Source organism: Lonchura striata, chromosome 2, assembly GCF_050655825.1.
Source record: "Lonchura striata isolate lonStrDom1 chromosome 2, ASM5065582v1, whole genome shotgun sequence".
NCBI lineage: Eukaryota > Metazoa > Chordata > Aves > Passeriformes > Estrildidae > Lonchura > Lonchura striata.
Window position 1 is genome coordinate 152,536,555 of NC_140704.1, and position 16,849 is coordinate 152,553,403.

A 16,849-nucleotide genomic window follows, 5' to 3' on the forward strand; every position below is an offset into this window, starting at 1 on the left:
AAATATATTCTTCATAGAAGTGAAATCATGACATATGCATCCTTAATAAAAGATAAAATCACCACCTTACACAACACACTTACTTAAGATGAACTTCAGTGCACTGGCGTTGGGGAGCAAAGCAGGCAATTGCCCAAACCTTTATTTCAATTCCAGTGTGAAATTGTTTATTTCTCATGTCCCAGACACCTTGCACTGGTGTAGCAATTGCTTTATTCTGGAAGGGGGAGGTAAAAATTAAACATTAATGCAAAAATTGATTGATGCTAAACAAAAATTAGCTTTGCTTCTATTTACCTTCAACTAGCAGGTGATTTATATTCTCAGGTCGTTCTTTCCCCTGTACAACAATCCATCCATCTTATAATAATCATTTTATCACTGTAGCAAGACAGCTTCTTAGCCAGGTGAAAAATAAAACTCACATTGTTCATTTTTATTGCTGATCATTGCCTTTGCTGTATTTATCAGCAGCAAATAGAAATTATATATGGAAGATTCTTGCTTAGTATCGAACGTTAACAAGAACCTACATTTCTACAGCAACTTTACAACTGTTCAGTGAACTTTCCAAGGGAAAGTTAATTTATGTACTGTGAATATTTTACACATCACTAAGTAGAGGCAAACAGTGGTTCAATGTCACTCACACAACTCCAGAAAAAATACGAACAAGCTGAGAAAGGTGATCAGTTATTCAACTTGGACCAGCCCAACACTTTTATTTCTCCCACCAAGCAGATATTACTAGGATGGATTATCTAGAGGACTAGGGATGTAATAAAGCAGCCAAAGTAATTCTGGTGATGTTAATTACCTTAATAAATACTGATAGATGTTTTAGACAGATACGATGTCTTTCTCCTCACCTAGCAGCAACAACTAAAGCTTCTGGACATTTTTCAGGACACACACATGAATCTGATAATGGATTTTGCAAACAGTTGTGTGTGCTGAAGGCAGTGCCTCTCCCACTATGACTTTCCAACATTCATCTGCCATTAAGTTCCCCCAGCCTGCTGGTGCCAGAATAGCTCATGAAAGCAGTCCCCTAATCAGGGTCAGGCCTGGGGTACCTTAACCTGCCAGTGAAGCAAGGTTTGAGCTAATTTGCCTGAGTCAGTTGAAGAATTTTAGGCAGGAAACCCAAGATTCTCTCCCATTATGGGTTTGGAGGCACCAGTCTTTTGTGCACAGGGACAGAATTTTATTCAGCTGGCAATGCATGATCTGAAGAAATTCATCAAAAGCCTCCAAAAATGAAATTATCCCAGCTATTAAAGCTTTTATCTTGCAACAAGCCCCTGAAGGAAAATCTGATAACTGATGGAAAATCCTGTTTCTCAAACTTTTTTAAAAGATATCACAGGAGAAAGATTATGTCAGAAGGGCCATCTGAAAAGCCATTGTGAAATAAAAACCTGTGGCTAAATATTCCAAACAGGCTCTGGGGAAAGTCATGTTGATAGAGATACCTCAAGACAGATGCTCTGAACACAGTTGCTCTACCCAGAATATTCAAATCCAACCAGAAGTTCAGGAATATTTCAGCATATTTTCAAATATATACATTGATAATTGAAATAATCTTTGCTTTTCTCCGTACACATTGATTTGAGCCACTATTTGTAGGCTGCTTCTTGCAACACACAATGAAAAGAGTGTTTGAGGCAAAAAAAGGCATTTTTAACCCATCTTTACTTTACAAAATAAAACAGCAATTGAAAAAGATGCAGATTGGCCAATACATTTAAGGACTTTGAGAACCTAAATTTAAATTCTCAACAATACACCCATGGCAGCTCTCTCATTACACACAACACAATTAATTTAAAATAATCACACTACAGAGGCCATCACAGCTGGTACTGGAAGCCACCACAGACCCCACTGGACATACCCTGCCTCCATAGAGGATTGAGGGGGGCTGAAGGACTCTGCCAGTCACATCTGTCATTTCATCCTTGACCATGATCCCAAACTCTCGGACGTAAGGGTCTGTGTTGAAACTCGCACTCCGCATCTGAAACGATCAAAACATAAAAAAGCCAAGCTCATAACCTGTGTGCAGTGCACAAACACATCAGTACCTGCTAAAGGTGAACAAAATTAAGCCCATTCCTACACCTGCCTCATGTTTGACACAACACTCACCAATTTGCTGATCTCTTCCTGCCGGTCTGGGGCTGATCTGGCAGTGGCTCGAATCATAGTGGAAGTTTGATTGTCAGTGAGTTTCTTTATGCATCTTTGTCCTGCCACTATGTTGCACACCTGAAATATCCCCACAGAAAGAAAATTAAACACAGTCCAACTGGTTTTTTTTGCCTGTGGCTTTTCTTTCACTGAGGCACCACAAAATGTCTCAACATTTGGCTGCTCAAAAAACGATTTGCCATTATTTGAACCCTTTTTTCTCCTCTGACTCCTTTAACCCCAGTCCCAAAATACAGAATTCTCTATGAGTTTACTTGCCTCCAGAGGAAGGTATGTGTGTTTCTGCTCCTGTCCAACTTGTAAACATGGAAGGTGAGGGTAGCGTAAAACTAATTTATGCCTGTCCTTAAAATACTGAGCTACAGTGCATTCAACTGTTTGTCCATTCTCCTGCTGAAGTGGGAATCTGTTGGAATGCAAACATGGAAAGCAGCTATTACTTCATGCAAAATGCTTCCCCCACAGTTCCTCAGTACATTTCTTGGCACAAGTTAAGCTTATTGAAGGAGGATGAAACAACGCTCAAATAATTAAGAACCAGATTCAGATACTGATCAGTTATCTTCTTGTAAAAAGCTGGTATCAGCTTTGTTCCTTATATTGCTTCCTTAAAAATGGCAATCACTGTCTCTATCTGCAAATCTCTGGTTGGTAGTTAAAAAGAAACTTTTTTCCGGAGGAAAAAGAGATTGCAAATAAGCAACATCAGGAGGCTGATCCCAATTGGCATTACTTTTCTATTCCAGTTGTGGGAAACATCAGGCTACAAATAGGACACCCTGTTCTTCCAATTTTAAAGAAATCCATAAATAACAGAAAAAACTCCACCCAACCAAAAAACCTCCCAGATTTACAACAGAGCAATTAGTTCAAATGCCATGATACTCATTATAGTATAAAAATAGAACAAAAAGAACGGCAAAATTGGGAAAATACTTTGAGGTATATTTAAGGGTATTAACCAAAGCAAGCACTGTTTTTCAAGGTAGCTTTTCCCAGCCCAGTAATGCAGGCAAGGTATTTTTCCAGCCTGAGACCAAACATATGTTTAAAAAGCAGAAAAATACTTTACGTTTGGTGACTTGCTGGTCGTCTGGTGACATTGCACACTCTGTACTTCCTTTTCATTTGTCCACAGTGTGTTATCTCCACCTTCAGACCTAAAATTTGGACAGCACAAATGACCATTTCTCCAAAATCATGGTGTCAGCCCTAAACTACTTCACAAGGCCAGTTAAACAGCCCAATAAAACCATTCTATTTAGCCCCAAAGCGTAGCCCAGACAAAACTCAAAAGGCAATTTACAGTCTTAAAATTCAAAACTCCTGAGCTTCAGCCAAAGTTCAACACAGAATTCCAGAGACAAGTTGAAATCCCAAAGCCCCCAGAGCTCACAGATGACGCAGAGCACATTCTGCAAATTCCAGTGCTGTACCTCTAAGGAAGGCCAGGATGGGGAAAGGACAGAAAGGGCACACAAGGTCCTTGAAACAAAACCCCTTATTTATACTTTCTGTCTAAACATACAGGGTCTGTAAGACCTCCAACTCTTGCAGCCCTGCCTGAGCTAATGAACTGGGGGTGTGGGTGGAGAAGAATCTCCAAACAGCCTCTCTAGGAGCTCATGGGAATGAGGCCACAGTGAAGCAATTTGGTGCCTAATTATCCTTTCAAAACACTTAGAACCAATGCAAACTCAGGATTTATTTATCCTTTCCTTGATAACTTCTAGTGGGGCAAAGATAATTTTGTTGATGTTTTTTTGAAACACAAAAGGAAGGTGCAGGATGGGTTTATGGATTTATTCTTTTTACAGTTGCTTGCTTTCTGTCAAGAGTATCAGGAAGGAAGGATCTCCGTTTTGCAGAGGAAGCCTTCAGTGAACAAAACCAGTAAGATTTCTTCCTCCTGCTCTCTTTGATTCAGTCACTACAACTAGAATAACTTATTTACTTCCAAGAGAGTATATGCAAGACAGATGCCTAAGTATGCAAAAACACACTGCTAAATTATTTGTAAAATCTGAAATATTAAAAATCTGGTATTAGTAATTGGAAAAAATTAAGATTGGGTAATTAAAAAAACATTAAATCCCATAAAATTTAAGATTGGGTAATTTAAAAAATATTAAATCCCTAATTAAACATTTAGAAATTATTAGATTAGGAACTGACATTTTTGTCATGAAACTGGGACTGGTACTACTGATAGGTTTCAAAGGCAAGAAATATGAAATTTTTCTCTCCCAATAAGGCAAACTGCTGTAGAAAATATTTAAAACACAGTGGTAACTACATCAGACAGAATAAAGCAGCTGTATATAATTTCCTTATTACCTTTTATTTCTTTGGTAAACTTTACCCTTTGGGAATCTGTCAGAGGTTTTTGTTGTTCTTCAATACTTTTGAAGTCCAGAACTTCACAGACGAACTCAATAACTGGCTGTGCTTTGTAAAATGCAGTTGCAGACACTGCAGACAAAAACATTAATGGTGTGTTACAAAAATGCTGAGGAAATTCTTAGGAAATCCAAAATATGGAACTAAAATTTTGCCTTCCCATTAAGAAGAAAGAAACAAGAAAGTACTTCCTAGTACTTACCATCAATATTTAACATCATTTTCCACAATGAAGGTCTGACTGATTGATGGAATCCAAACCAAACTTCTCTGCCACCCCCCAAAGGATTTGAGCACCCTTCTGATGCTGTAAAGAAAGATCTCCCCACAGGAGTATACCTGCAAGAAAGCAAATAAATACACATTAGAAAACTAAAGCAAAAATTGCAATAAATCCGTAACTAACGTAAATTCCTTTTCACAAAAGCACAGAAATGTCAGTGTTTAAAATTACCAATAATCTGAGATTCCTGGCAAGACTCAGGTTACATCTCTCAAAACCCAGCTTTTTGCAGTAAGAAACTGGCTACTACTAGGGTTTAAATTCAATATATCTACTAATTCCAGAAAAAAAGCATTAATAACTTTTATTTGTATTCTACTGAAACTTCAGCTGTGCCTCCATAAGAAAAGAATTAAAAGTCTCTGCGATTAAAATACCAAGGTAACAATCTCTTCCCATACTCTGAATTATAGACATTATCTGAGGGTAAATAAGTGATCTAATAAATATTTCTGATCCATCTTGCATCTTGATAATTAAGTACTTGATAATTAAGTACCGCAAGCTTAAGAGCAAGCAAATCATATCCAGAGTCAATGTGATCCTCTAAACAAAGGCATCTGACATTCTGGGCTGTTTTCTGTGCTGTAAAATCTGATGAAAGTAATTTTATGGTTTTTTATCCTAAATTTGAGGATAAAGTCAACAGAAGGCTATTTTAAGACACACATATTTAACTCATATTACCTGTTTAGAGCTTCAATATGGGAAAGTTCAGCCCTACTAAACTTTGTTCTTTGCTTTCTAATTAAAGATAATTTGCACAGTGGTCTTAAGTGACTTGTGTCACAGCAGCAGAATTAAGCCCAGTATCTCTTGGGTGTGACTGGAAATGCTGTAGGTCCCACTTGAAAAACACACAAATTATTTCCAAGTTTTTCTTTCCTAACAAAATAGCCACATGGGGTGACATTAATGTTCACCTAGCTCTGAAACCTTTATACAAAATTGGCTATAAACAGCTGTCCAAGGACACAGGAACAGGGTAAGAAGTTGGTTTAAATCCACCCTTCCACATCTACTGACCTCCAAGCACTTCCCACTCAGGGAGAGCCTCCTTCTCCAAGGCTACAGAGGGAGGAGGAGATGGCAGAGCTCCTCTGACCTGAGACACACAACCATGGGGCCAGCTTGAGAACTCTGGGGAAAGGCTCTCGTGGCCAGGCTGGAGGCTCCAGATCCCACCAGGGAAGCACCAATGGCCTCTTGCCTGAGCCTGCCACTGCCACGACTGTGGCCAGGCTATGGCAGCACAGACTGCCCAAAGAGCCACCAAAACACCCAAGTCACACCTAAAGCACCTCAAGGGCTTCCCCTCACCTCATGGAAGGCAAGTGCCTCATGACCACATCCAGGGCCTGGATGGTCTCAAACGGGACACTCGGCAGCCGGCCAGAAAGAGCATCGTGTAAAGCCTGCAGGCTCACACAGGACATCCACTTGACAGCCACCTTAAATATTCTGTCCTTCCCTTCTCCTGGCAGCGTCACCTCCAGCTCCACCTGCAACAATGCCAAACAACAAACCAAGATGATTCTTTCCATTGGAAGGGGGATATCAGAAGGGACAATGGACTCCTCTGAGCAACGACACGGAGCAGAGGAGGAGACAGAAAGCAAGGATGAAGCAACAGCACGCATTGGGTACAGCCTCTTTTTACAGCTCCATCTTCCCAAAGGGGTATTTCAGAAGCCTGGAGTGCCTCCCAGCTGGCATCTATCTCCTCTGCGAGGCAACACTGGAACTTGGAGGCGCTCATAGCAATGGGGAGGTCCCAGTGAAGATCCCATAACCTGATTTCAGATCCCTAACACGCCCCAGCGCTTTGCTGCTCGTGTCAGCTCCTGCATGCCTAAAATAAAGGGTGTCACCACCTGCCAAGATTCATGAATTTCTGCTATTTGTTCTCGAGAGCACCAGAGTGCTTTACATACTGCTGCTGCAGACACAGCTCAAACAAGAGAAGAAAGGAGCTTTAAAAGAGAAAAAAAAAATTATCAATCACCCAAACAAAACAGAAAACCACCAAAAGCCACCAAACCAAAACTGTTACTTTGAAAGTAAGAAAAGGAAGAATAAACTACAACCCCCAGTGCCAGTGATGGTATCAGGTAGGAAACAGGGGCACTTCTTTGCCATGTTATGCCCTACTTTGAATTTTTTGTCTAAAAACAGTGGCAAACTACATTATGATGAATTACTTCAGCCAATTACTTGTAATTATTTGTAATGTTGATTTCTCCTCTTTCTTAAAACAAAGAAATTCTAAGCACCAAAGTTTTTAAGCTGACTAAAATAAAGGCTTGTCTGAAATGATCAGGAGGTCTGGGAGTGACTACAAGAAATAACAAGATCAGAGTATCCTTTGTGCTGGATACATAAAAAAAACGTTGCATTTTGCCCTGCTAGGGAGCTTGCAATTTAAATCTAAAAGGCATTCACTTAACAGGCAAACTGTAATTAGAAAAAATAATAGGTGGCTAACAGCGAACTAACATCTGATCTCTTGCAACAATTTGCTATAATCCAAAAATAGGAAGGGAATATAAAACACAATAAGAAGTCTTCCCGTGAGCCCCCAAAATTGAGTAGACCATCTACAGCGGGCACACAAAATTAATATTATAGCTGAATCTCTCTTCCAGCACAAACATCATTCCCCCAGGGAGACTGGAGCCAAAGAAGGAGCTGCACAGCTGTGGGAGAGCAATGGGAACTGAGTCTAATCCTGGGGTCACTGCTGTGAGTCTGGCCCAGGTCAACCCTGCTGAAAGCTTTGCAAAGAAACTTTGCTGTGGTCTGCAGCTCACACAGGCTGGAAACTTTCCATGAGGTCTTTTTTCCACCACACCATCAAAAAGTTCTCATCTCACTTATAGCAGATGGAAGATTCCTGTCACACCTGACCTGCATTTTCCTTTAAACCTCTCCTCCAAATCAAATTTCATCACTCCTGCTTGAGCAACCTGGTCCACTGGAAGGTGTCCCAGCCCGTGGAGGGGCTTGGAGCAGGATGGCCTTTAAGGTCCCTTCCCACCCCAACCATTCTATACGTATTCCCAATACTGGCAACACACAAGTCATCTGATTATTGAGCACTTCAGTGCCTTTAATAGAAAAAAACAAAACAAAAAAAAAAAAAAAAAACCAAAAAAAAAAAAACCAAAAAAAACCCCAAAAAAACCCTTAATTTTACTTTTTCTCCTCTCCTGGTCTCAATTTAAAAAACTCCTTTCACCATGATGGAATGGGAGATGAAGAGAAATCTGCATTGCAGTACCCTTGTCCCTGGTGGAAATAAAATACACAGGATTGAAGAAATTCTATTCCATGTGCCCAACTGCAAATACCAGTAAAAGTTAGCAGAGCTGTGACTGCTGAATTTGGCCTAAAGCAGTTTTTGCTGCTGGGTCTAACTCCAAATGAGTTGAATTAGGAGTCACTGCTAAAATAAGTAAGGTTTAACTAAAACTTTCCCATGTCTCTATTTTTTTTTTTTTTAATTAAGTATCACACTACTAAAAAAAACCCATGAAAATATAAAAAAAGTCCCCAGTCCACATCCCACATCCAAAAGTTCATGTATATTTTTAGGCACTGCTAATCAGAATCTTTCCTCTCTCAATAATATTTTATTTATCCTACTCTGTACTTTTGAGGACAAATAAACACTCATGTTTGGCAAAGTACACAAAATATTAAAAAATTAGGACAAAGTAGTTTTAGATGGGAATTTTACTATGTTCTTTACTATTAGGTATAAATCCTAAAGCAAAATACAAGATTTGTTTTATTCTCTGTCCCCAAATGAAAAAAAAAAAAGTTTACAATGTCAGGATGCTACCTGGTTGACCCACTGCTAAATTGCAACAGAGTTGATAATTTTGCAGCTAAGGGACCTAAATGAAAGGAATTTTACTGTCAGAATGTGAAAAATCATTCAGCCTGTATAAGAATTTCAAAGCAATTCTTAAAAAGAATAGGTCTTGAAGCTGATGTGGCCTGAATGACTCACACAAGCAAGCATTATCACTGTTAAAAAAAAATTAAACCTGACCATGTGTTTTGGAAGAATTGTTAGTATTTCTTCTCCTCCATAAAATAAATGCAACATCACATGATTATTTTATCATGCTCTGAGCATACAATGCACCTTTTCTCCATTAATCCAAGAGCTTTTCCTTCCCAGGAATTCAGAGGAAAACAGATTAACAAACTATGGAGGTAGGAAAGAGCTCTGCTTCTGTCACGTGCAGAACCTTTAGCAGTACTTCAGAAAGACAAAGTCAGAGGAGTAAGTTTGTGGCCACAGACAGGATTAACGCTTTCCTTCTGGAAAAGGGAATAGCAGCAGGATTTTGTACCAAACTGCTGCTCTGTTTATTCCTAATTACTGTTTTTCTAATAAAAGACTAACGAAGATGTAGGCTAAGATGCATCAGCTGCTCTTGAACCTTGCTAAGTGATAAAACTTCCAAGTTTAGGTAAAATTAAATTCCAGCTTTTAACTGTAGAAGGAATTTTAGGGAAATACACAAGTAAAGCAGGAATTGAATACAAAGCTACTGTTAGAAGTGACTTGGGTTTCTGTGCAGAACTTACAAGGAAAGAGGAGACTTTTAATATCTTCCTACCTTGACAGTGTCCTAAACACTTCTTTTTTCTTCTCAATGTGTACAAGTAAAAACTAGGAATATACCATGTTAATATTTATACATTCCATATTTGTTCTAAAAGGTCTAAAAAAATGAAGAAATTAAAGACTGAAAATAAGGTACACAAAGGGAGGAATGAAAACAGATTTGATAACCATGAAAGCCAAGCAGAAAAGTACATAGAAGAAAAAGTTATAAAAGAAGCAGAGCTTCCAGCAAAAAAAACCAAGCCCAGAACAACCACTACCAACAAGAGATGAGGACAGAGTGTATTAATTAATTTAAAAGAACAACAGGAGGGGAAAAAAACTTGGCAATTTGGTGTCAGCCCTCTGTTTAGCATCAGTTTTTCCACTACAAATGCATACTGCAAGTCAATTAAGATGTTCTACCTAGATTAATCATTGTTCATTAATCTTTTCAATATGATCTTAAATATAATCAGATGTGCAGGAAACTTGCTATATTTGCTAGTTACAGAACAGTTAAGAAAAAAAAACCCACCAAAGAAAGCTAATCTAATTATGCTGGAGGAAAGTCCTAATACCTACAAGCTTTATAGTGGTTTAAATCATGCTTAAACCAATTTAGCACCATGTAAAAATTTCCTTCATTAAGCTAAATTTCCCCACATCTCATTCAAAACAGCTCAAGATTTATCTCTGTGACCTCTTTCCTCCAGGATAATGTTAATATATGTGGAGCAGAGCAAGTGACAGTCCTATAACCATGGGAAATGGGAAAAACTGGAGTTTATTGAAAGTGAGCCTAGATGTGAGCCACAGATTAAACCACCTGAAACTACCTCGTGCTGAACTCCACTACAAACACTCCTCAGTGACCACTCACTCCAAATGATGACACCTCTGGCAAGACTGGGAATGGATGAGATGATTTTGTGGATGAGATGTTCTCCCTGTGCCTGTTGACCAGACAGATGCTTTGGATTTTAAAGCCCACACACACCAAAACATACATGGTGGAACTGAAGTCTAGGGACAGTGTGGCAGCAGGAAATGCTCCTGATGCTCCAATTTTCCTTTGTGTCCATGCAAGCCAATAGTGTAACCTACACCTGGGAAAAGGCTGACTTGGAAGATTTTGTTAACTTTGCCCCACTCAAAATGGTTATCAGAGCAAGGAGGGCTAACTTGCATCTCATGAAGTCTCCTTGGATCTGAGGATTAATCTGATCCCTTTTATCATGTATAAATAAACCATTTCTTATTTACCTTTACTTACTAAATAAGGAAGTTTATACTTGTCATAAGGTACACTATTATTAATCCATGATTTGTAAAGTATTATAAGGCAACTCTGCATATATCCAGAGTTGTTCAAACCCCTAAGAGACTCTCATCAAGCATCCTTCCACCTTTGCAAATACTTTTTGTGTGTCAAACCTGTAGGAACTGGAATATTGTATATGAAAGCAAAGGGAAGAAACACTAAGACTTTTAGTGATACCTTTATAGTTTTCCCAGACATTACCTTATCAGTTAATGAAAAGTAATTAACACCAGAGTAGAGTCTGACCTTTACTGCACAGCCTTCACTTAAACAGATTGGGAGGAAATAAAAATTGCACATAAGAAATTAAGAGTATGATTCAGGTAGAACTATTAACTATGTCAAGCACTGCACAGGCATCCAATATGAGACAGCAAACAACAGCCTGAACTATGCTAGAGCTGCTGAATTTCAGAGGGCCCGAGTGGTTCCCAGTTTCCACATTTCTCTGTATTTCTCTTCTCCCCTTATGTTTTGTTTTTGTCTAAACTTGTAATCAACTCCCAGGAGATAGAAGAGTCCTCGTCTGTAACTGTGCACCCCTAGCAGAAGGGGATTACAGCAGTACCAACCAGAATGACTGTGCCCTCCCTCAGGGACTCACCTGAATGAAAAAAAGCACAGGAAATTCAATCTGGTATTAGATCACAAATGCATAGGCTCAATCATTTTCTAGGGCTTGTGTGTTAGCATGCTTCAACAGAGTCCCTTCCACTCCAGCAGTCAATGGGCACAGGAGCAGCCACAACCAGAGCCCAAAAAGGTCTCTGCCCCACCAGGAACTGGCAAACACAACCCCAGTCCTCTCCAGCTGCCCCAGGGCAAAGACTGCAGGTCTTAACCTGTGCAGTGTAAATTAATTTGGCTCTCAGTCATCAAGGATTAGGGAGGAGAGGTTCCAATACAGGCAACAGAGAGATAGAGGAGCTTCTTTCAGCTACTGATAGTGAGAATAAGCTTAGAGTGGGCCTTGATGAGATTAGTGAGGTGACACAACAGCTTCTTGCTGCCCAGAGCAGTATTTTCCCTCCTCTCTCCCACACTCAACTGTGCTCTCCCTTTTGCCCTGGTGCCACTCTGGAGATTGTCTGCTGTCTGGGGCAGCTGATCCAGATCCCTAAAGTAGCAGAAACCACACCAGTGGGGAGAAAGACAGGGAGGAATAAAGGGATATAGAACAGCGAGCTCACACTTGTGTCCTGGCAAAGCACACCCTGAGCAGATTGGCAACAATAGAGACATCTATTCCAGAAACAGAAGATCAGAAACAGAAAATCAGTTTTCTATTCTGAAAATACCACATTAAAATCTCTAGAATTTTTTCTATTTAAAACTTACTTTATCTCTCCCAATGGGAAGTGGCATAGCTGTATAAAGGTTTTTTCTTCCATCAAACACTGGTTTGCGATCCCCAAAAATCTGGGTTTTAAAGTGCTGAACCATATGCTCCACTATTTCTCTGAAAATGCAAAAAGATTAAGTTAATCCAACTTTTTACTTTGAATTTTGAGAGGCAAACAAGTACTACACTAATATTTACCAACAGAGGCATTAGGTAAATGAAAGGGTTGTCCACTCCTGTCTATTAAAGGCAAGATCCGTTTGACTGATCTGAACTGAAAGCAACATTTTCAGACTAAACAGTTTTCTTAGAACTGCTATCTTTAGGGGTTTTTTTCCGGTTTCAGCTTTCCTTCCTCTTTTCTGTGACCTACTGGAAGTGGTAAAAGTCAAAGCTTGTGCTTTCTTAAGCTCAAAACAAGAGGTGCCTGGTAGAACTGGGGCTTCAGCTCCAGGGTCCTGCAGCCCTTTCTGCAGAGGACCCTGGACCAAAAGCTCAGCAGCCTGAGAAGCTTTCAAAAATATCATTATCCCATCTTAGAGCCCCAATGTCAAGACAGCAGTTTATGCCAACAATGATAGCAAAATATTTTGCAGCTCCCTAAGGAAAATAATTTTTAAATGCATTTTTTTCATACACACAACAAAACTGGGATCCATCCAACAAAACTGGCTACTGCACTCAGTGGAGCTGTGACTATTAAAAATACACATTCATTTAAAGGTAGCTGGAATTAGGTTCCATTTTTGTATAAATGGGGAACCACTCACACAGCTCCTGTCAAACCACAGTGCTTACACACTGGTCATCCAAAGCAGCAAGCAGTCAATGAGAGGTCAGCTGGAATAATAACACTTTTTGATGCCAAAGGACTTTTAGTTCCAATGTCCCAGAGAGATATCCCTCAGTCTACCTGTACCACCCAAAATCCATCAGCAGGCTGCAATCTTAACACACAGTCAGGGGCAAAAGGGCATTAAGAGGTTGAAGCGGCACAGAAAGGAAACCACTGCTCCTCCAGCACTGCTGACAACCAGCAGCTCACAGATGCTGCAGGTGACTGTTCATGCTCCCTGACTTGGCAAGGTAATTAACCCAGCATTCAGGTAGGTATTACAGTACTGAAAAATCTGAGACAAAACTGAACTCACTCAAGGAAAGAATTGAGACTGCTGTAATTGGCAATTTCTTTGCTGCGTCCCAAGGTTTATCTTAAAATAAGATGTGGCCACTGAAAGAAACTCTGACCTCCTGCAAAGCATGAATCAAACTTGACCCAGAAATATCTGCCTCAGGTCTGCAGGTTGTGACTGAATAAGTACATAACTGGGAGGGTGGGAGAAAGGAGGTATTTTTCAACCTTGAGTTTAAGATTGAGAATGGAAACCCCACTCTCTTCCCGAGCAAATTCTTCTGATTGTAAATCGCTTTATATAAAAAATGAACACTTCCACTTGATTTATGTTTTCAAGCTTCAAACCACATCCACAATTAGCAATGGTGCTTCTCAGCTGTGGGTGGAGATATTTTTAAGAAAAATAAGTTATTTTCTCCACTCAGAGTTAAAAGAAGAGTTATTTACCACTTCACTAACTTCAGCCCTTTGGGACGACTGTTCTACCAAGCTCATGCAAGCTCACCAAGAACCCTGGGCTGGCAACTGCAGGCAGAGTTCACCTTGCACAAATCCTCAAAAATTCAACTGAGAGCACCCACAGCACACAACTAAACTCACATTGCCCACTCTGCCTGTCCAAATACCCCAAAAGATCCGGCCTTTCTGCCGCATGTCCAGAATTGTAGCCAGACTGTATTAATTCAGGAGCACATTGTCCCAGCTGTGTGTTTTCCAGTCCTGCTCCAGCTCATGTCTCAGTGTGGAACTTGCATCTATAGTGGATACACCCTGCAGTGGGGTCTGCAGGGTCACAGTACACACTGGAGTAAAACTGAAGAACAAAGCTGACACAGATGAGAGAGTAGAGCAAAAAATAAAATCTCCCTCTCTGCTTTCTAGGGGTTATACCATATAAAGCAATGATAAAAACTACTTACTATATACATGTGAATTATGTAACCTAAATACTAGAAACCTGTAAGCTAGCTGTAAAAAAAAATAATTCAGCATTGAATTACATGTGCATCCTGCATAATCCTACATATATATATGTAGGATTATATATTTGCACACACAGAAATATAGGTATAGACACAGGACACAGCTGACCAAAAAAACAGGTGCAAGTGACTACAGGTACATCTACAGACTAGAGCAGTAAGCACTAAAGAAATAAAACGCACTTCAGTATGTGAATCCAAATTGTATTCTTACCACACTGCCCTGAATTCATCTATAGCATCTCTGCTTATTGCAAAAGGCATTTCGCCTGTGTAGACCTTCACCTGCTCCTGTCACCACAAAAGAGGAGTGACTAACTTGACCAAGCAGAGCAGGTCATTAGCAGGCACTGGAGAAGAACTTGCTACTGAACAGAATCTGCCTTCCCAGTGAGAAAAACTACTTTAGGTTTTGTGGCAAGCACCCCCACACTGAAAACAGACAGGAGCTGTGCAGCACTTGGCTCCCAGAGGAGCTGCAGAGGCAATCTGGATCAGCCAGCAGCAGCTGGCAGAGCTGGCGTGGTGGCAGGGACAGCAGTTCATGAAAGCAAAGTTATCACAGCTCCCTTATGAAAAAAGTGACTGCCTCAAGTGTTTTGCAGTGCTCCAATGCAGGAAGCGCATCTCAGTGAAATCAGCAGTTGCCCTTGGGCAAGAAGAGAGTTCAGCTTCATGCACTTAACAATGTTTGCTTTTCAAATTAACCTCAGCTCTTGACTAGCTGAAAAATTAAATTAATAATAGATCACCACAGGAGGAAAAAAAAAACAGGGCAGCAAAGCACAGTTATGCTGCTTTGTGAAAACACTATCATTACCAAATCCTCAACGTAACAATTGACAATGCCCTCAGGTTTATTAATTCACATTAGGAAAACCATGGCTTTCAGGTGGCTTTTTTGATTCCACACTGTTTATTCTAATGACAGCTTGTTCCACCCATGTCACCTTTTTTAACAAGGAAAGGCTTTGCTCTTGAATATATAAACAGGTCATTCCAATCCTCTACAGTCAAGGTGTAGTTATGATGATGACACTTGTGGTTTCCCGTTGGTGCCAAGTCTCATTCTCAAGTTTCACTTCTGGCAATGCCGCTTCTTTTTCAAGTCAATGAAGTTGCACGCTCCAACAGGTCACAGATGCCAAATGCAAGACCTGGCTGCTCCTTTCCCTGGGCAGCTGAACCGTGTTTTCACCTTGCTCTCTGTTTCAGGAGCATAGTTTTCCCTTATATAGAATCTACTGAGGAAGGATAACTTCTCACCTGCTGTAGTAACTCCATAATCTTCTCCCACAAACAAATGGGTTTTGCCTCCTCTTGTGAGCACAGAAAGGTAAAGAGAAAACAAGCTGGTAACACCAGCTCTCTGCTGCAGGGCTTCAGCCAATTACACTCCAATATTTAACCAGGTAATAATAAATCCTTTTTATCAAGTTGGCTTATACTGACCCAGCTTCAACAAAGCTAATACAGTTTATCCATCTGCCACCAGTGGCTTCAATCAGCAGCATCCTATGATTCTAACAAAATCAATCCAAGTAAAGACTTGGAGAGGAAAAAAAAATTATAAGCATATCCTGCTAATGGACGTGACCAGTAAAACCACTGATTAAAGCCAGACATCTTTCCAGATACCAGTGAGGGCACCTGGCTCCAGCTTTTTCAAAGAAAAACAAGACTGTAAATAAATTGAAGAAAAGCAAAGTGCAGCATTACCTGTTAACTCTTCTAGGACATTTTTCTGGCTTTATATCCAATTCATAATGGTAGATATCTATTTTAGGAATGTCCATTTCAAAGAAGTTGGCCTGCAGTTTGATTGTTCTCCCAGAAGTGCCAAAATCTGGTCGAGGAGGAGGTTTAAAGGCATATCCCTGTATTGGTGGTGGCAATGGGGGAGGAGGTGTGAGCACTGCAAAAGAGAGAAAGTACAACTTAGCCATCAGCTGTCTCAAATTGACATTTCAGCAAATTTACAGGTTATTGGACCAGTGAAGCCCAGCACATTTAAACCATTACTCTTTTTAAACAACCTAAAGAATGAAAGAAAAAAGTCCAAACCCTGCTTTCCAGAGACCATGAATCTTATTTTCTCTTTCTTTCTCATGCTGGTTCACAATTTGTTGTATTTCCTAGTCCCAGTTACTGAAAAAAATCTTAAAATCAGTTGCATTTTCCTATACAACAAGTCAGTTGGGTAGGAATTTCACAGGACAAGCAGGAAAGCAAGAACCAAGTTCTTCTTTGCAGGGAAGATCTTAATTTTAAAACTGATCTACCCACTTTTATTTGAGCAAACACCTATGAAATGGAGTTTCCATCACTTTCCTCTGTGCTGTAGCTCTCTGCAAAATCCTGTATTAGAACTAAACTGTATCCTACTGCTTCCTTCACACAGGAAACACAGCTAATACTCTACTGTTGCTGTGCTCAATTTTTGAACATCAGCTGTTGCTCAGACAACAGTGAAGCAGAAGCACAAAGGCAGTTTGCTGTTGTTTCAATACAGAAAAGTCCATTACAAATCCATAGAGAAGTTTG

The 16,849-nt window shown here is 40.0% G+C and overlaps 1 protein-coding gene across 3 annotated transcripts in view; it reads right to left on the minus strand.

Annotated features, from left to right (window-relative positions):
* AGO2 (argonaute RISC catalytic component 2) overlaps positions 1-16,849 on the minus strand; it is a 45,117-nt gene that overhangs the window by 11,761 nt on the left and 16,507 nt on the right. For 2 of the 3 annotated variants that reach the window (XM_021532477.4, XM_085573996.1), the window contains exons 2-11: positions 16,025-16,220; positions 12,184-12,304; positions 6,221-6,402; positions 4,820-4,956; positions 4,555-4,689; positions 3,290-3,377; positions 2,476-2,623; positions 2,155-2,274; positions 1,901-2,023; positions 84-217 (exon numbers count right to left, since the gene is read on the minus strand). In XM_021532477.4, the coding sequence (XP_021388152.1) occupies positions 84-217; positions 1,901-2,023; positions 2,155-2,274; positions 2,476-2,623; positions 3,290-3,377; positions 4,555-4,689; positions 4,820-4,956; positions 6,221-6,402; positions 12,184-12,304; positions 16,025-16,220 (1,384 nt within the window). Of the gene's footprint in view, positions 1-83; positions 218-1,900; positions 2,024-2,154; positions 2,275-2,475; positions 2,624-3,289; positions 3,378-4,554; positions 4,690-4,819; positions 4,957-6,220; positions 6,406-12,183; positions 12,305-16,024; positions 16,221-16,849 lie in introns of all 3 variants that reach the window. The other variant, XM_085573997.1, reaches the window with a different exon arrangement.